The 20,664-nt window shown below is 42.6% G+C and overlaps 1 protein-coding gene across 1 annotated transcript in view; it reads right to left on the bottom strand.

Moving 5' to 3' along the window:
- The window catches only part of CELSR1 (cadherin EGF LAG seven-pass G-type receptor 1), a 180,388-nt gene that overhangs the window by 25,445 nt on the left and 134,279 nt on the right, over nucleotides 1-20,664 (bottom strand). The window contains 11 exon segments of the mRNA XM_083182922.1: nucleotides 4,928-5,054; nucleotides 5,213-5,380; nucleotides 6,709-6,898; nucleotides 10,012-10,155; nucleotides 11,620-11,803; nucleotides 15,034-15,191; nucleotides 15,194-15,242; nucleotides 16,342-16,395; nucleotides 16,397-16,437; nucleotides 19,478-19,579; nucleotides 20,454-20,637. Of these exon segments, the coding sequence (XP_083039048.1) occupies nucleotides 4,928-5,054; nucleotides 5,213-5,380; nucleotides 6,709-6,898; nucleotides 10,012-10,155; nucleotides 11,620-11,803; nucleotides 15,034-15,191; nucleotides 15,194-15,242; nucleotides 16,342-16,395; nucleotides 16,397-16,437; nucleotides 19,478-19,579; nucleotides 20,454-20,637 (1,401 nt within the window).

Genomic DNA, 20,664 nt, shown 5'->3' with positions numbered 1-20,664 from the left:
TTGGATGATTGGGAAAGGATGAGGGACTTAAAGTAGGATTCCTTGGCCAGAGCAAGGGCAGAGCTGAAGGAGGAAAGAATGAATTTGAAATGGAGATAATCCGCAAGGGAGCGTGATTTCTTCCAGAAGCGCTCAGCAGTGCGAGAGCACTTTTTAAGGAATCGGGTGATAGGCGAGTGCCACGGTTGGGGGTTGGAGCATCGAAGGGGGATAGAGGAGGGAGGGCAGGCAGAGTCCAATGCCGAAGATAGGGTGTCATTATAGAGGGAGGCAGCGAGGTTCGGGCAGGACATGAGGGCGATTGGGGCGAGAAGAGGACACAGCGTGTTTGAGAAGGCAGCAAGATCAAGTGTGTTGACGTTATGCCGTGAGACAATGCGCTTGGGAGGGGGGGTGGGAGAGGGGGAAGCAGTGAGGGAGAAGGAGATGAGGTGATGGTCAGAAAGAGGAAAAGCTGAGATAGTGTAGTCAGTAAGGGAACAAGAGCGAGAGAAGACGAGATCGAGGGAGTGTCCTTGGATATGGGTGGGAGAGGAAGTCCACTGAGATAGGCCAAGAGAAGAGCAGAGAGAGAGGAGTTTGGAGGTGCCAGGATCAGCGGGGTTATCCAAGGGGATGTTAAAGTCACCAAGAATGACAGATGGCAGGTCGGAGGAGAGGAAGTGTGGAAGCCAGGCGGCGAAGTTGTCAAGAAATTGGGAGATAGGGCCAGGGGGGCGGTAGATTGCAGCGACACGGAGGTGGTAGGGGTAGTATAGACGGATAGAGTGAGACTCAAAGGAGGAGAAAAGGAGAGAGGGTTCAGGGTGAATGACACTGTGGGTGCATGAGGCTGAGAGGAGAAAACCCACACCGCCACCTTGGTGACCGTCAGGCCTGGGAGTGTGAGAGAAAGAGAGGCCACCGTGGGAGAGAGCAGCTGGAGAGACAGAATCAGAGGTGGAGAGCCAGGTCTCGGTGATAGCAAGGAGGTGGAATGCTCTAGAGATGAATAGGTCATGGATGGCAGGGAGTTTGTTGCAGATGGATCTGGCGTTCCATAGTGCACAGGAAAGAGGGGGGGTGGGTTGTGTATTTATGTGGATAAGGTTTTTGGGATTGCAGAAGCGAGGGGGGGTCATTGGGAGGGTGGGGGTGCGGGGGCGAGTGGTCAGGATAGGTATGGGATGGGAGGGGGGAGGAGCAGTTGGAGAAAGTGAAGTTGAGAGATTAACAGCCATGAGGAACCGAAAGTGAGAGGGTAGGTTAGTGAAAGCAGACAGAGGGATTTGGGAGGACAGACAGCGTCTGTAGTAGATTTGGTAGAAAGTCCTCCAAAGTCCTCGTTGGTACCGTCCCAACGCCTACAATTCCTGGGCCTGTTGCTGGATACCAGAGCACAGAGAATATTCCTACCAGAGGACAAGATCGCCTCCATCCGGTTGTTGGTGCGTCAGATTCTACTCCACAAGAGAGTTCAGATCCTGCTTTGCATTCGATTGATAGGAAAGATGGTGGCAGCTTTCCCGGCGCTTCAGTTCGGGAGGCTCCACTCTCGAACCCTTCAGTTGGACTTGCTTCGTCAATGGTCAGGTTCTCACCTGTTCATCCACCGGAGGGTACAGCTATCCAGTCAAGCAAGGTCGTCACTGCTGTGGTGGCTACACAGACAGAATTTGACTCAGGGCCGGCTGTTCGCCATATGAGATTGGATAGTTCTGACAACAGACGCCAGTCTCACAGGTTGGGGCGCGGTCATTCTAGATCGTCGCCTGCAGGGTCTCTGGAGTCAGTGGGAAACAAGTCTGCCCATAAACGTGCTGGAGCTCAGGGCAATTCACAATGCTCTACTAGCTGTTCCAGACATGGTTCGGGGGAAGACCGTCAAGGTCCAGTCGGACAATGCGACGGCTGTCGCGTACCTCAACAGACAAGGAGGCACCAAGAGCAGAGGCGCCATGAAGGAGGCCACAAGGATCCTAGACTGGGCGGAGAGACACAAAGTGATTCTGTCGGCAGTATACCTGCCAGGAGTCGACAATTGGGAGGCCGACTTTCTGAGCAGACAGAAGTTCCATCCGGGGGAATGGTCTCTGCATCCCGACGTGTTTCAGGAGCTAGTCAGGAGATGGGGTCTGCCTCAGATAGACCTCATGGCCTCCAGGCAGAACCATCAGCTTCCCCGTTACGTCTCACGGACAAGGGACGCCGGTGCTTGGGCAGTGGACGCTCTGGAGGTTCGATGGCCCTTCCACTTCGTCTACCTATTTCCTCCGATTCCTCTTCTAGGAAGGATTCTCAAAAAGATAAGAAGGGAAGGGGTCCGAGCCGTGTTGATTGCTCCATTCTGGCCCAGACGCACTTGGTTCGCCGAGATTCAGTCCCTGCTCATAGACCAGCCTTGGACACTTCCGGACAGGCCGGATCTTCTCCAGCAGGGGCCATTTCTGCACCCGGCGCTGAAGCCTCTCCGTTTAACGGCGTGGCTATTGAAGAAGACATCTTAAGGAAGAAGGGGATACCGGCCTCAGTAATCCCCACGATGATGGCGGCCCGTAAACCGGTTTCCGCAAGACATTTCACCGGATATGGCGAGCATATTCCACTTGGTGTTCCGCTCGGGGTTACCCGTTCAGGAGTTTTCATCTGCCTAGGCTACTTCGATTTCTGCAGTCGGGGTTGGATTCAGGGCTTCGTCTAGCTTCCCTGAAGGTGCAGGTTTCTTCACTGTCCATCCTGTTTCAGAAGAAGCTGGCTTCTGTGCCAGAAATCAAAACGTTTTTGCAAGGGGTGGCCAGAGTCCAGCCCCCCTTCGTTCCTCCTACACCGCCGTGGGATCTGCCTTTGGTTTTGCGTTTCCTGCAGTCCGATACTTTTGAGCCCTTGGAGCAGGTAGATTTAAAATTCCTGACATGGAAGACAGTTACGCTGTTGGCTCTGGCTTCGGCAAGGAGAGTCTCAGAGTTGGGTGCTCTGTCTTGCCGGGCACCTTTTCTTGTTTTTCATTCGGACAGGGCGGAGCTTCGTACGAGGGCCTCCTTCCTGCCTAAAGTGGTTACTTCTTTCCACGTGAATCAACCGATTGTCATCCCTGCCTTTACGGACTCCGACCCGCAATCGGTCTCCCTGGATGTGGTCCGAGCATTGCGAGTTTATGTGTCCAGAACTGCGTCCTTGAGGAAGTCAGACGGCCTATTTGTCCTGTACGACGCCCTTAAACGGGGTTGGCCGGCCTCTAAGCAGACCATAGCTCGCTGGATCAAGCTCACTATTAGGCAGGCCTATTTGGCTGAGGGTAGGGCTCCGCCTTCCTCTATCACAGCTCACTCCACCCGGTCAGTGGGCACGTCGTGGGCGGCGCGACGAGGCGCGTCTTCAGTTCAGCTATGTAGAGCGGCTACTTGGTCGTCCTCTCACACCTTCATTAGGTTCTATAGATTCGACACGTTCGCCTCTTCAGCGATTTTGGTCGTTTGGTTTTGCAGGCTCCTCCGAGTTCTCCCACCCAAGGGGGAATCTTTGGAACCTCCCCAGCGTGAACGCCAGTGTCCCCTGCTGGATGATAGAGAAAAGAGGAATTTGGTACCTACCGGTAATTCCGTTTCTCTGAATCCGCAGGGGACACTGGCCTCCCTCCCTACTCTGGTCACCTGCCGGTCATTGTTGTCATGTGTGTACAGTTGTTGTTGTCTGTATATATATATATATATATTGTAAATATGTTGTTATTTGTCAGTAGTAGTCTGGTGTCCTTCCTCTCGTTCCAATTTTCCTAACTGGGGATTGTGGGTACTAGAGGGGAGGAGCCAGCTGTTTAAAGTTACAGTGTGCCAGTTCCCAGCCATCCACCTCTATTACCCAGCGTGAACGCCAGTGTCCCCTGCGGATTCAGAGAAACGGAATTACCGGTAGGTACCAAATTCCTCTTTTTTCATACCCCTACTATCCAACTACGCATGGAGTTGATTTTATATAGTGTGGCGAGCGCAGCGAGCCACCATGCCCGAAGCGTGGCGAGCGCAGCGAGCACCGCGAGGGGACGCGGTCTCATAAGAAAAACAGGAGCCCAGATATTACATAAGTACCGGTTTATCTATGAGCTTTTTAGGAAGAGATCTGTACTATAGGTGATTAAGCTGAGGAATTCCTTAACACTTGAGGTCGGGATGATTAAACTTCTAATAGAACACAAATGGACTTCTTACAAAAAATGCTCTCGTAGCAGATGTTATAGTAATGATAAAGCCAAAAATTTCATTGGATTGTTATTTTTGGGTCAGGAAGGAATTTTACCCCCATGAGGTTAAACTGTCACCTGTCACAAAGGGAAGTATACAATGTGTGCCATTATTTGCACATTTCGACAAATCCTATTCAATCTCTGACTGTTTAAAATGTATGGACGGTTGGAAAACGCGTGGATCGGCAAAACACTCAGCGATCCACGTGTATTTTGTGGAAATCGGCAGCAGATTCGACAATTTAGCAGTTGTTTTTGACAATACAGATTCAAATTTGAATAAAGTCGAATCTGCATGGGAGAAATTGCATCCGCAAGTGGCCACATTGAATAGTTACGTGCCGATACTTCCAACTGACGCAAATATAGGCACACATTGAATTGTGATTGTTTCAATGACTATTAATAATAATTTAACTATTATTACATATTCACAACATCCTCCACTGATTTGCACAGTAATGTGCTGAAGAACAGGCCGCACAGCTTTCATTGAGCACTTGACAGTCATCATTCTTTTCAATATAGATATGGTTAATCTATCATATAAAAGCTTTCATTCTAGATTCTTTGTCAATACCCAGCGAGGACTGTCAGCCCCAGTCTCTTGCCTTGATCATGGTACAGAATATTTGTATTTTAGTTATATTAACTCAATTTGCTCCTTATTCTTTAATTCTTCTCAGTATTTATTACATAGTAACTTACTTCTCGCTTAGAAATGTCCATTAACACAGCAAAACTAGTCATGTGATTGCACTGACATGTGACATGGCTTTTATTCCGGGAAACCAGGTCACAGCCTTTAGAAGACCACCCTCCTGTGCTTCCAGAACTGAAACAGAATAATAAAATAGTAGGCCAAACATTATCTCAGAAGACAGTAACACATTTGTAGTTTTCCAGTAACAGCAAATACACTGACACAAAATTCGTGACATCTTCTGCTGCATGTCCACAAGTGATACAAAGAGATAGAAAATAGACACTTACATGATGGAATGGTTCCAGAATACACACACAGGTTTGGTTCTCTCCTCGGTTTCTAACATAGTATACTCCAGAATGATTGGCTTGTCCAGGTGGGATGGGAGTGGCTCGCCTTCATTATGTACGGTTGCACTTAAAATAGGTGTGTTAATGATCGGACGATTGGGGACTCTGTGAGGAAAAGACCAGTGGAGATCAGAATCATAAAAACTGCTTCCACTTAACATTTGCAATTTACTATGAAATGAATAATACAACTAATGTACACCAATGTGCAAAAAGAAAAACAGTTTACATTTTTATAGATTGAAAATTTAAAAAAACAAAAACTAAAGTTGTGTTCTGGCAATGTTCTTCTTTTGTCATTAGACTCTAAAGGGGCATACACACAGGGCAATTTTGGCTTAAACATGAAGCACACGTCGCCCCTTGTGTATGGCCCATGGCGATGCATGGTCCTGCATGTTGCCATCACCCGCTCAGATATTTAGTACATGCACTAGATCGCTTAGCATGGATTGCTAAGTGTACGAACACCCTGCATGTATCCCTTCCTAAATACTTATCTGTTCACAATTTATTGGGGGGGGGGGGGTTGTATGCTAGATTTCTAGCATACAACATTTGTCCATTTGTGTGCAACCGAGTCTGAATATTTGTAATGCAGCCGCCATAGCTCTGTTGCGCTGTATCTGCGATTTTCTATGTGCGATAAACCAGTTCCTTATTACTCATTAAATTCTAGAAATGTACTAACCCATCACATAATAATTGTTCCACAGGAATATTTTTTTCTCTTTCGAGAATACTAAATTATGAGTCAAAAAATGTTAAGTTGTGTTGTGCAAAGGGGACACACACACTGATGTGATCTTGCCTGGTCAGACTAGTGACATAAAGCAGCATTGTATAACAAAAGGATCATGTTTCCTTGAGCAGCAACAGGATGATGAGAGGCATCACCTCCATATTTGCCAGGACTGAGACTGAGGATAGTCTGCCAATGTAATGCTAACACAATGTCCTGTGGCAAATGCATTGGGCCACCCACTGTTTACATCCACAAAAGCACAGCTGTCCTCATTAATATAATGACTTCTATCCACCCCAACATGGTTGTGAGAGATCCCTCTAAAAACGACATTCTTTCAGCATACTACACACTCAAGACACGCCCTTCCATGTGGGTCGACAATGTCTAGGTTGACAGTCACTAGGCCAACCACTAATGGTCGACAACTGGAAATGGTTAACATACCATAGGTCAGCATTGACCGAAGGTTGACACAAGCTTAAAGTCAATATGGACAAGGTCAACACTTGACACAAGTCTTTCACTTTTTTTGATGAAGACCAACTTGGTTCATACTTTACTATCCAAGTGTGCATAAAGTAAGAATTTAATAGTGTAAAAGGCATGATGCGAGGAGACACGGTACACTTATATAGTGTCCATGTCAAAACATCTACGCCAGAAAGAAGAAACGGCTGAGGCCTACCTTAGGCTCCTGCGGTCAGGGTCATAATTCTCTGGTAATAGCTGTCCCAGCGAGTGGTACACTATCACCATGGCAACAGCATACTGGTCTGATGGATCTGGTTGCCTCTTCTTTCTTTTAGACAGACGAGTGTCATATTCGTCCTCACTGATGGGATGTATCTGGTCGAAAGGTTTATTTGTAGGCAGAGCTACTTAAAAAAAAATATTTATTATATAGTGGCACTGTGGTTTGTACTGACGTTGCACAATCATTGTCTTAAGCACAACATAAAATGTTTACATTGAACTTTATAGAGAATTCAAAATGCTATCAATATTAATGTGGAAGGCTGACACGGCTGAGTTCATTTAATAAAGCTAGTTAAAACAATCAAGCTTCGCAAACACATCTTTACAGAACTTATTAAACTATCCACTGCTTGCATTGTAAAATAAGCCTACCATACAATGTAATTACAGGCTGAGTATCCCTTATCCACAATGCTCCAGGAACATTTTGGATAATGGATTATTCCATATTTCGGAAAATTTTTAGATTTCAATGAGGTATCTTGCATTTATGTTGTATAAACACATTAAACACATGAAATACGCACAAATATAGTTTATTTGTGCATAAAACAAGGTTATAAAATATATATTAAACGTTTGTAAATAAATATTAAACGTTTGTCTACAATCGTCACTGAATGTGAATGCCAAGCAATCATATCATAGCACATATTTAGTGACAGTTACATATCATGTCCCAAGTAGTGACAGTTACATATCATGTCCCAAGTAGTGACAGTTACATATCATGTCCCAAGTAGTGCCAGTTACATATCATGTCCCAAGTAGTGCCAGTTACAGATGTCCCAAGTAGGTTTTTAGCACAAAAAAAAAATCCCTATATTCTAGAAACTATGGTTTTCGGAATAAATTGGATAACAAATATTTGGATAATGGGATACTCAACCTGTATTGCCAAAAATAACTGTAACTGTAAGCCTGACAAGCTAACATAACTATAGCATCAGAAACTGGTGCATGGGAAAAGGTGTTGTAACCCCAAACAACCAAATTGTAAATGTCATTGTTACAGTTAAGTTTATGAACTGAAAAAAAAAAAAAAATTGGTGTATTTCTACAGGACACCCTGTCTCCTTTTGTTTATATTAAAGTTTCCATGTATACTTTCTAATATTTGCTCTATCTAGGTTGTTCTAGTGAGAATGATTGTGTTGTTTCTAAAGTATTTTAGGGGCAGTTGTATTAGCATGGAGAAGTGATAAAGTGGAAGGTGATAATGCACTAGCCAATCAGCACCTAACTTTTTAATGCCAGTTAGGAGCTAACTGGCTTCTGCGTTATCACCTTCCACTTTATCGCTTCACCAAGAATACATCTGCCCCAATAGAACAGCTACGACATTTCATACAGAAATATAAGATCATATATTTAGAATGCAGGGTCCCAGGATTTTATAGAAAGTGTTTTTTTTGTTGTCATGGTTGTTTTTTTTTAAAGAGTATATAGGCTAAATAATAGTAATAATCATCATCATCCCTGGCTTTCCTTAATTGCCTCATTAAACAATCTACATTAAAGGCTAGAAAGGCATTGATTATGGTCATGACTGTAGCTATAGTACGCAATGGGGGTGCCATTGCTATGGGGCTCATAGGCTTAGGGGACCAAAACTCACCTGAACCCAAATCATATAGTTATCTACCAATTGACACCCGGACACTACAGTGTGGCATAATCTGTAGTGGGTTACTATGTGGCATAATGTGAACCGGAGGCACTTTGTTTCAAAATATGAATCAGGGTCACTGTGTACCACAATGTGAGTTAGTGCAATATTTGATACAATGAGAACTAGGGCATAAAATTAAGTTAGGCACTAGTACGGTTTATAAAATGTACAACTACCGCTGAGAAAAAAGTGTCTTTCTAAAAGCACTGAGGTCGAGGCCCTATCAAAATGTTACCATGTGGCCCACAGAGTTCTGACTGATCGTGATTACTATAGTTTCCTTTCTGGTTCTCTAAACATTTTGGAAAACTGGTCTTGATAAAACAAACCCAATAACCACTCATGTAGTAGCAATCATTGTGCTCCAAAGCTATTTCCTTTATTATGACATTCTAATTTTGCTGCCAACATCAAATCAAATAAGAACCTAGGACAAATGTCATAAGGTTCTCACACTTTCATTTTCTCTTAATGTCTTTTATTATATGCGTTGCTGCTATGTTTTATGCACCCATCCATCTTTACACTATTTCCCTACACAGATTGTGCCAAATTCATTTTTCTTCTCCATAACAATTATTGTAGTGTGACTGACTGTGTTCTGATGCTACAAGAGATTGCCTAGAAAATTATATTTTATGTCTTTAGAGCTTGTAAAGTTATGCTCTACATTGTGGTTAGTATGAAGTTTTATATCCGGTCTCTTTTCTCATTATCAAGTACCACCCTACGCATTCCTTTACTGGCCCTGCCTTCACTTCATGTACTAGAAACACAGATTTTAATATTGCAGACATTGCTGTGAATTGAAGATATCTGACAAATGAAATTGATCTATACTAAAAAATACTAGTTCTAAATTCACCTGCTATGAATGTATAGCACATTGAGGCTTATTTTTGCTTATACAGGTTGAGTATCCCGTATCCAAAATGCTCGGGACCAGGAGAATTTTGGATAACGGATTATTCCGTATTTCGGAATATTTTAATATTTCAATGATGTATTTTGAAGTATCTTGCATTTATGCTGTATAAACACATAATATACACACAAATATATTTTATTACCACATAAAATACACACAAATATATTTTAATTGTTCAAAAAACAAGGTTTCAAAACGTGAAACAAAATGTGTGTACTATCTCAGCACTGAATTTGAATGCCAAGCAATCATTGTCTTGCACATATATAGTGCTAGTTACATATCATGTCCCCAGTGATGCTGTTACATATGTCCCCAGTGAGTTTTTAGCAAAAAAAATTTTTTTTTCACTTTCTGGAATGTCCGTATTTCGGAATAATTCGGATAACGGATATTCGGATACGGGATACTCGACCTGTACCAAGTTATTAAATAAGCATCAGTGTTGCCAAAGCACCATGCAAGGAAAAGCGGCATGCAAAACTTTGATAATATATACTTTTTTTTTTAAATCCACTAATTACCAAAAAGTAGAGCACTTGTCAAAATATAGATTCTCCAAGACTATATCACTTAACATAACTTCATTCAGCTGGTAAATGTGACACACAAAGCAGTATTGTAAGTATTACCTTTTTTTTCAGGAGGCTTAAACAAAGTGTCAGGGAACAGGACTGACGACTGCAAATCTTTAGGGTAATCTTCATATATCTCATTAAACTCAGGTACTTTGGCTCCACTGAAATTGGCCTTGTCAAATATGTCTACAGCAATGACTGGTGGAAGGAATATATAGAATTAAACATATAAATGATATTATATCATATAACACCATTGCAACAGTTATGTATTAGGTTACAGCTTCACATGTTCCTGTCCCAGAATTCGTATAATTAATGGGACAGAAACATGTGAAGCTGTAACAGAATACATAATTGCACATGGGTGTAAATACGGTACTTGTTTCCTAGCACGGCGCCAGCGATTAAAATTGTATCCATCGGGTCCTAAAAAATCGCGTCCATCGCATGCAACCAAATCACATGCGATGGACGCGATTTTTACATTGGAACCAATGTAAAATGGTCCCTGAGACCCGATTTTACATTGGCCCCAATGTGAAATGCCCCCCAGACCCCAATTTTCATTGTATCCCCACCCTGATGGGTCAAATGCTAACGCATTGTCAACGCCACCCCACGATGAACGCCAACCCAAAGCGTGGCGAGTGCAGCGAGGGGGGGGGGCGGCGTTACGCGTCCTCCGACCTTTTCATACCTCCACTATCCACGGCGGCGTGGAGTTGATAATATATAGTGTGGTGAGCGCAGCGAGCCACCGTGCCCGAAGCACGGTATTACACGGTATTACGCGTGCGCTCGCCATGCTTCGGACTCGGTGGCTCGCTGCGCTCGCCACATCATATAAAATCAACTCCACACCGACGTGGATGGTGGGGGTATGAAAAGGTCGGAGGACGCGTACCTTGCGGGCTCGCTGCTTGATTGTATACCCATCAGGGTGGGTATACAATCAAAAATCGGGTCCATTGGGGCATTTAACATTGTTCCCTATGTAAAATCGGGTCCATCGCATCGGTCGCATTGTATGCCACACAATGGACCCGATTTTACATAGGAATTTAACATTGAATACAATGCATTCAATGTTAAATCACGTTGGTCGCATCACATGCCGTTATAATGGCATGCGATGGACGCAATTTTTTTAATTGTCGGCAAAAGGCTAAAAATAGCCCAAATACCGCGTCGGTCGCGTCCATCGCATACTTTAACTTAAGGTATGCGATGACCCAAGATTAATGTGCAATTAATTCATTTATTATCCTTCTCTATATTTGTACGCCTCAAATATCCTCTTCACATCTGTTTCTCATTTAGATGGAGATGTACTAAGCCTTCAAGAATGATAAGGTGGAGAGAGATAAAGTGCCAGCCAATCAGCCCCTAACTGCCATGTTAAAGATTGTGTTTGGAAATTACAGTTAGGGGCTGCTTGTTTCTCTCTCTCTCTCCACTATATCACTCTCCAAGGCCTAGTACATCTGAACTTTAATGGGTTAATAAATCTGCACCACTATTTGAAAACAGTATTCTGCTACCACACATACCCTCTTTCTGAAAATATCACTAGCATTTTACAACCCATCCTAATAATGCCTGCATCGAATGCATACTATTAGTTATGTAAGAATAATACAATGCAATGGTAAAACTCACTAATGTTTTTAGTGATGATGACAAAAGGCTTCATATAAGTTTTTTTCAAGTTCCTTGCTACGTTGTTGGCGTACTCTTCATAATGCTTCAGCAGATGTGCAGTGCCTCCTTCTGTCCTTTGGATCTGATCCCAATGATCTTTATTGCTGCGATCTAGTATCGCGCTGCCTGCGTGGATGACGTTCTGCAAAAAAAAAAAAAAGACAAATCAAAAGAGGTTTTACTTTAATTGCTTAATACATAGTTTGAAGTACAAAAACAAAAATGGAAAACAATGAAGAAATTAAAAAAATAATAAATTCCATTGGACGCTGGCCCCAGTTTGTAAATACACGTGGCAGATTTTGGTAACAATGACCTATACGGCTCTCTCTGAGTGGTATTGCCTCTCATGTAATGTGCTCCTCGGTTGCAAATTGCATTACTTACCAGTAATCCTTTAAAGCAGCTTTTCACTGGGAGTCTTAGCCAAATTCAGAGATTACGGTAATTATTAAACTAGAAACCTAACACTGTTTGGCTTCAAATCTCAATACTGTTAAGAAATTAGGACTCTGCTTTCAAACTTTGAAAAGAGTGAAAGAGGCTTAAAGCCCCGGGCAGCAGACATATTAACCTGTCTTTACGGAACGCTGATGATCCTAAGATATCGTCATTCATCAAGCTGTATTCTGACTGGCATATATCACTATTTATTGTTCAAAAGAGCTCAGTTACTAAAAATCCCATAAATCCTTAGTATGTTCTGTGCAGCTGCCTTCCTCACAAAACGTGATCTAATGGCAAGGGTTTTACTAGGTGTACTATTGTCAAATCCAAAGTACCGAAGGGCAGATTTATTAAGCTTGGAGAAGTGATTAAGTGGCCGGCGACAAGGCATCAGCTAACCAGCGCCTAACTTTATCACATTATAACCTCTTCCAGGCTTAATAAATCTGCCCCTCAATTCTGCGGGTCTAATGACCCCCCCCCCCCCCCCCCCCCCCCCGAGCTGGCTGCCCTCTCCCAGAAAGGGCAGCAAGAAAGTAGGTAAGTATGAATTGTGTGTGTACATCTTATTATATTGCTGAATTAGCCTTCCTACCTTCCTAATGTTACAAGCAGATTGTCATTAAAATTATGTTTACTATGCTTGTAACAGGCTGTAAATTCCCCCACACACTTGTGCGGTTTGACCCGATTTCACTCAATGCCGGTGGATCAGCCTGTGAAATCAGGCCAAATCAAATGTGTATGACATCCGCCCCGACCCTGTCCCTGCTGCACATAAGATAAACTGGTACTTATGTATTAGCAGGGTGCTCACTAAGCAAATAGCGAATGCATGTGATTTTATAGGGTGCGATGCCATTTACTTTACTATACATTTCTATGAGATGCAATGAGATTTAGGCACCCCCCACTATCCATGCCACCCCGAAGCGTGGCGAGCGCATCAAAACGTGTCCTCCCAACATTTTTCATACCTACACTATCCACGTCGGCTTGGATTTGATATTATATAGTGTGGCGAGCACAGTGAGCCACCGAGCCTGAAGCTTGGCGAGCGCAGTGAGCCCCGCGAGGGGACGCGGAATACCTGTAACGTAATCTGCTGTGCTCGCAACGCTTCGGGGTCGGTGGCTCGCTGCGCTATATAAAATCAACTCCACGCTGGCGTGGATAGTGGGGGTATGAATAGGTCAGGAGGACTGGACGCTGTTGAGATGTATCGCATCTGATTCCCCGGGAGTCCATAAACATGCGATTTATCGCATGGAAAAAATGCCAAATCAAGTGCCAAGTCAGATGTGAGCCCTCCCGGGGAGCTGCTGGAGGAGCTCAAGGGAATTCGGGTCCGACTTATGGAATAATATATGGGGCCTTTAGAGAGAAGAATTGTACTGGTTTGTGTTTTATGTACGTTTATTATGCACTAAGAGGAGTTCTCATGCTGAATACTTCTTGTATGTGAATCAATTACACTGACATTTTCCAAGTGTATATTAAATAGTACATACGCACAATGCGGTCGATGTGTGTTTTTACATGCGTTTTAGTACACGTAAAAAAAAAGCATTTAAAATATATATGTTGTCTAAGGGAAATGATATATCTGTAGAAATACAAGTTACACAGAAAGAAACATTGCTATCATCACAAAAAAAAGTTTGTTTCTAGGTTTTTAATTTAATTTTAGATGTTTCAATAGGTCACAGTCTGCTTCGCCACCTACAAATGCAAACTGTCAATACCCACAAAGGGTTAAAGGACTAAGCTCCCCATAAAGGCTGTACATTACCTTTCATACCTTCCATTCTATAAGTGTATGGGAACTTCACGTATTGTGCGAACCCACATGATGCTCCAATGCATAAAACAACAACAGGTGTTTGGCGATAATCCTCTATTATATCACTTCTACACATTGGATTACCTTACAACCTAGAGCTCGCAGAGGACAGAGCTACTGTATTATTTGAATCATTTGAATGCCGGCAATAGACCTCCATAAGTTATTAACTGCTATATTTATGCCAATTCCACTTCATCTCACTTATTACTGCTGACCTGTTAACACATGCCTATATATCACAGTAAGACAATGACTGCAACATAGTAATATTTAGGATGTGTTTATAAATACTAATAACCCCTTTTCTTGTCTTCAATTAGAATCATATAATCTCTCTTTCTCTATGTAGAGCTGGTTCTAGCTTTGAATGAAATAAGCTCTCCTTTTCTGTATGAAAACCCATAGCCTTATAAGCATCGCACATCACCCAACGGAGCTTTTTTGGGAAAATGTATGAACACAGAGGGGTTTATTTACTAAGATGGAAGTTCTATTGAAGATGTGATGTTGCTATGGACACCCAATCAGATTCTACTTCTTATTTATTTAGCATCTTCTGGAAGATGGTAGAATTTAATTGGGTGTCGTGTCCATAGCAACATCCCATCTTGAATAGAACGACCACCTTCCTAAATAAACCCCTGATATCCATAAGGACTGACTACCCCAATACTATTGAACTAATAATATGCTTGGTGTCATTTCTTGTGTAGTGTATATTGTTCCAGTTTTTCTATGTCTATGGCGTTTGTTAGGCTTTGCTTTTTATAGAAAAATTCCTACATACAGGTATATAATGACTGTATGGTTCCTTCAAGTTGGCGTGTTCATTCAATGGCTATTAGATTGTTCTCAATGGTCAACACACCTAACACCTAAATAATAGCCAATGGTGATAGCTGGCCAACGCCGATTTTAGCATCATCATCATCAATATTTATAAGGCACAAGTAAATGACACAGAAGATGCACAGACCTTACACTAATAAAAACCAAAAGAATGCTGCTGAGAAGAAGAGGACATGGAACACGGCACATGCCCTCAGCGGACCACTGCTGTACACAGGAAGAGAACATACCTCATTAAAATCCACATCTCTTGTCGCAGCCAAGTCAAACCCTTGCTGCTGGCTCTCATACTGCAGTACCCGGACCAGCATCTGGTAGCTGGTTCTGATGTCATTTCCAAAGAACGGCCTTGTGTGGTTAGTGGCATTCTGCAGGACCCGAGCTATTCAATGGACTTGACACCATCCAAAATGGTCTCATTACGGTGAAATTTTTCATTCTGGGGAACAAATTTACACATGACAGTACATGCAACTCACACCTGGTCCAGTTACCTTGTGCTACTTTCATGCTGTTTGACTAAAAGGTGCGCACAAATCAGCAATGTTGTTGATACTAAGTATATAAATATTTCCAGGCATACTACAAAGTGTATTGGTGTTGTGTAATGAAAGAGGCATTAACAGCAGCACGAGACATGCACAGGATTCCTGACATTCATGCACCAAACATGTTTGTAGAGCTGAGTACACAAGCTTCTGTCAGCAAAAGAATAAGAAGCACTTAACAATAATACCCATTATCACACCGTCCCCTAGCTCTGACTGGCCGCTCAGATTACCAGGGCGCACTCCTCAGGCATGCCTCATACCTCACGGAGGCCACCATAGCATGCTTCACACAAAGCACAGAAACATTATGCTCCAGACAATTTCCTAGATCTCAAAAACATTACATAAATATTTTATACGTTTTTTTTATATATATATATTTCGATACAATGTAGAAGAAGATATAATGGGCGGGATGCTGAGTTCAGTGGTCACGCGGGATGCCAGGCTGAAGTCAGCCTCTTTTTAAAGTCAAACCCATGCATTGTAAATGATTGCCACTTTAAAAAAAAAGTCCAGGCGGCATCCCGCATGACCGCTGTACTCGGACGCTCTTACATTCCGCCCAATATCTGCATTACATACATAATATTAGTTTACACTTTCTACAATTTATTTTATAATTTATGGTGCTATTGTACTTGTAATTTATTCTACATCATAAATTCTGGGATTCAAAAATATTTTATTGCAAAACATGGTACCCCGTAAGCCTCACTCCAACGGGTTGTCACGGCATGCTGAGAAGTGTTGTGTTTCAGTAGCAGCTGAACTGCTTCATGTTGCCTCACCTTGGTGTATAACCAACTTGGATCATAGATGAGAGTGCGGTCAAATACCAGTAACGTAGACAATAGCCTCCATTTTGCTAGTTGCACTGTGTGGAATCTGATGCAGTTTAGCTCAGCATTTTGTGTGTGCATGAAGACGGGCAATGAGTGATGTTAAACTGGATTTAGTGTTTTGGCAGCTTAGTAATGCTCTTACCAGAGTTTTCAATTCCAAGAAGGTCAGCGTAGTGCAGTTGAAGAGTTCGGGAGGGAAGCCAGCCCTTCTCCTCACTACAGTGCCTGATTGCATTCCCTATACAACACAAATGAAGGAGGCAAACATAAGCCATACATGGAAACATAAGAAGTGATCCCTTCACAGACCAGAGCCAATTGCTCATTAGTGGTCCAGTCTCCTGTAAACACAACATTTTATGTATTGCTAAGTGTACCGTAGTGGATTCTGATGTATCAGATAATGGGCAGTCCTCAGTATATCATGGGGAAACAACGTATTAAGAACTGCCAGAACTCCTTTTTGGGTGTGGTATAGTCAGTCATTACAGTTGGGATCCCGACTGGCCGGACTCAGACAGCATGGCGATCGCAACAAAGCCCCTTGCAGGCATGGTGGCTCACTACACTCGCCACCTATTCTATTCTCCCTCTATGGGTGTTGTGGACCCCCACGAGGGGAGAATACCCGGTGGCCGTCGGGAACCTGTCTGTCGGTGTTTTAACAGTCGGGATAATGACTGTCGGGACCCCTCCTTTTTACATGTGGCTGACCTCCATCTCATACAGTTCTAGTGTATGACTGTACAAATGACAAAAGCAATATTTTACCTTTCCAGCACTGTAAACTGGTTTCTGCAGAACTAATTACAGCCTGCACTAATTGGGAATTAGTTTCATTATTTCCTGAATTTATAGGACAAAAAAAAAAATATAGGAAGCACACCTGAAACTTGTCCCACTGCCAATGGCCACAAAGATCATGGTCTCTCTGATCACAATGCATTACTTCTGTCTCACCCTCTTACAATGTACATACTTTTCACATTGCAGTTTAAGCACAAAGAAAGTGTACAAGAAGGATTTCATGTGGAAATTCTAGAGGAATAAGCCACATGGAATAACTAGATATACATTTGCATACGATGGTCGACTAATATTAGGAATGTGCACACCTCTAGACAAACATTGACACATCTGTTCGCTGTGCCGCTGATCATGCACATGGGGTTGCACCAGTTTCTGTGACGGCTCCCTTGCTCCAACAGCTACCATAGAACAGCAAAAGGCGTATTGTACAGTGTAGTATAGTGTGCACAGGATGGAGTGTTATTACATGATCGATAATAACGGTTACCTTAGGGAGCTAAGTGAACTGTATGAAATTGTAGAACATGCTGCTTGAACAGAGGTTTGTTACTAAAATGCCAATTGCTGTGAATTATACGCATGCTAACGATGCAAAATTGAAAGACAAGAGATTTTGTCATAAAAATGTACTGAAGACACAAAAGTCAGCGACCGTGTATAACTTCTACAGAAACTAAACCCTCTGTTAGGGGTCAGCCGGGTAAGACACTGTCTCGCAATGATTTACATCACAGTAATTGGATGGGTGTTACCAACACAGAGCTGCTGATATTTATCAAAGATCTGTCAAATCAATATTTAACCTTAGTGCTTCCTGGATTTGTCATGTTTTCATCTTACAAGTCTGCCTTGCATTGATTGCTTTTATAGGACATCCCAATTATAAGCAATTTGTGCAAAATCATACTACTGTAAACCTTCAATAAGAAATAGAAGCGGGCATCCTGTAAATGAAAGCAAAACAGACGAAAATACTAGATACCCAGACCTAGGTATCGGATATGGTCTCTATACTACAGATACATTTACAGTTGGAATAATAATAAAAAATAAAAAAAAAGTCTTTTCTTTTCTTTCTTTTTCTGGTTCTGGTTTGATCACTCCTGCATGCACAGGGGAACGGTGTTTAGGTACTGCACATGCACACAAACTTTGTGCAAGCGGGCAGCATGGCGAATTGATTATTCGCCGCCCGGTTCGCACGTAGCGGGGGGGGGGTTGGGCGGCTTTATGGGCCACAGCTAGATGGGCGTTCCCATGGCCGCCCTCTTCCCGTACAGAGAGTGTCTTCGATCTGCAAGTGCTAGTGAAATCATTTGATGGTTGTGACCATCGAATGAATTCTGCCCAGCATGCAATCTACGAACAAACGTTTATGCAAAAAATCCATTTGCATGTGTGTGGGGAGATTGGGTATGCAGGCGGCGTTTAGATGACCCGCTAAACTGCAAATTTCACAGCTTTGCGGGTCAATCAGAATGAGGGCCTAAGAGTGTAAATAATTCATGGTTCAGCCTGCCATCCGGATTATCGTTGTCTCATGGACACAGTATTCATCATCTCTCATATAGAAGACGCTACCTGTAAAAGTTGACATTGGCCTCTATAACAAATGCCAATCTTGCAAGGTTGGTTAGTTTTATAGTCTTTCCTGTTATAGGCAAATGCATAGTGTTCATTTCTTTACTTGCCAGATCGATTTCCTTCTTATTAAACGTACATGTGCTAGGCATACAGGTCTGTCCACATGTACAGAAATACCATGCACAGCCAGCCAATCAGCTCTTAACTGCTATGTCACAGGCTGGGTGTGAAAATATAGGAGCCGATTGGCTGATTGTTTATCATTTTCCACTTTATAACTTTTGAAGCTTGATACATCTGGCCTAATGTGAGAAAATAAATAAGGAAAGCAGGGAAGTAACACAGCAGTGTATGGTTACATGCTGGTGTGCCAAAGGGTTAACAATGGAAATAGGTGGAAAGTTAAAAGGTACAGAAGCATGTAATCAGGAAGGTGACAATTGGAAATTAGAGGAAGGCATATTACAAGGCTCTTATGTGACAGTTTTACTAGGTATACATTAAAGTCCTTCCCAGCAAGTTGTAATGGAAGTATGCACAGACCAATTACTTACTAGTCATTTTATATGTTCCTAATTATTTATAAATTATTGTGATTAAAGCAAACTTCATGTAAAAATTAAACAACAGTAGAGAAATCCATTCTAAAAAGTTACATCTATAAAAGCAATACATTGGTGTAACGCGCATTATTTCCAAAAAATGCACAACAATATGGTGTTTTTTGAAAGCTCAGTAAGGTGGGTCAAATGTGCAATACACTGTACTGGACATACGTCTATGCACAATCTGTGCAATGTGTTTACATATTTTACAGGTCCTTCAGGGGATGTTTCCATATTACTGTATGTTACTTGCAGATAAGGTTTCATTGCTGCACTTACCCACAGATCCCTTGGGGCATGGAACAGCAGCTGGCTGACCAAACTTGGTCTGTGGCCACCAGATTCCAGCTTCAAATGCTTTGGGACATGCATTATAAATCACTGCGATAAATAAAAAAAAAAAAAAAAAGTTAATGGTGTTATTTGTGATTTACAGACAGAATAAATGAACTAAATAATTGATAACTCGTTTATTCTGAAACAGAACAATGAACAAGTAAATAGCAGCAGAGTGGAGCAATAATAGCCATGGGTTGCATACCATAATGTGAAAAGTGTAATTATACAGAACAACAATGGTGGAAAGAGAACACACAGATATACTTTCCTTTACTGTACAAAAACATTTAGGTTCTAGTAAGCTACTAGAGCCTGGGAGCCAAGAATAATAAAAAATGTCATAGTATTTGCACCTGCTCGCTCCTGATTCATGCTGTGCCAAAAAGAGGTTTTAAAAACAACATCACCAGGAGGAACTTCCAGTGATTTGGTAGGAATGCTGGTCATGGAAACGTGTTTCATGGCTTCCTCTTTTGTGACATTGTGGTGTACAGGACAGCTCTATGGAAGCTTTACATGCATGTGCTGGATCCCAATTCACAGTGCCTCCTCTTGTTATTACATCCTAACATACATATAAGGAAATGGAATGGCTAAGATATTTATCAGACTACAATGATTCCTATGCCAATCAGGCCAGGCTTAGGCCTACTCTCCAGAGAGGTACCAGATGCCACCAATGCCTCTACAGTTCTCAATCACAGTAAAGCCAGGGGGACATCCCAAGAAGTGATTGTAGGTGATGGGATGCTGGGAATGGCAATAGCATATGAGAACTGTAGCTGTCATTCATGCTGTATACACAGACTGAGAGGCAGTAAAGCAGTGTGGTGCGCTGCTGAGGGTTTAGCCTAAGGGTGAGGAGAACATTGGTTTAACACACAAAATCCACTCTTATAATATTTCAGGCCCATACCTTCACAGCCTTCACTAGTGACCTCAGCAAAAGGGTTGTCACAGCGGTTACACTGTCGCCCAATGACTCCGGGTTTGCATGGGCACTGTCCTGTCTCCATGTCACAGTTACGCTCATATGCCCCAGATGGGAAGCAGTCACAAGGGAAGCAAGTGTCACTGGCCTGGGGCCTGTAGTAATTATCCTGCAAATGGATAAACAAACAACCTTG

This window comes from Crinia signifera, chromosome 4 (genome assembly GCF_055691185.1).
Source record: "Crinia signifera chromosome 4, ASM5569118v1, whole genome shotgun sequence".
Taxonomy (NCBI): Eukaryota; Metazoa; Chordata; class Amphibia; order Anura; family Myobatrachidae; genus Crinia; species Crinia signifera.
Note: the sequence above shows the minus strand (reverse complement) of the source record. Positions and strands in the feature narration are given on the sequence as shown.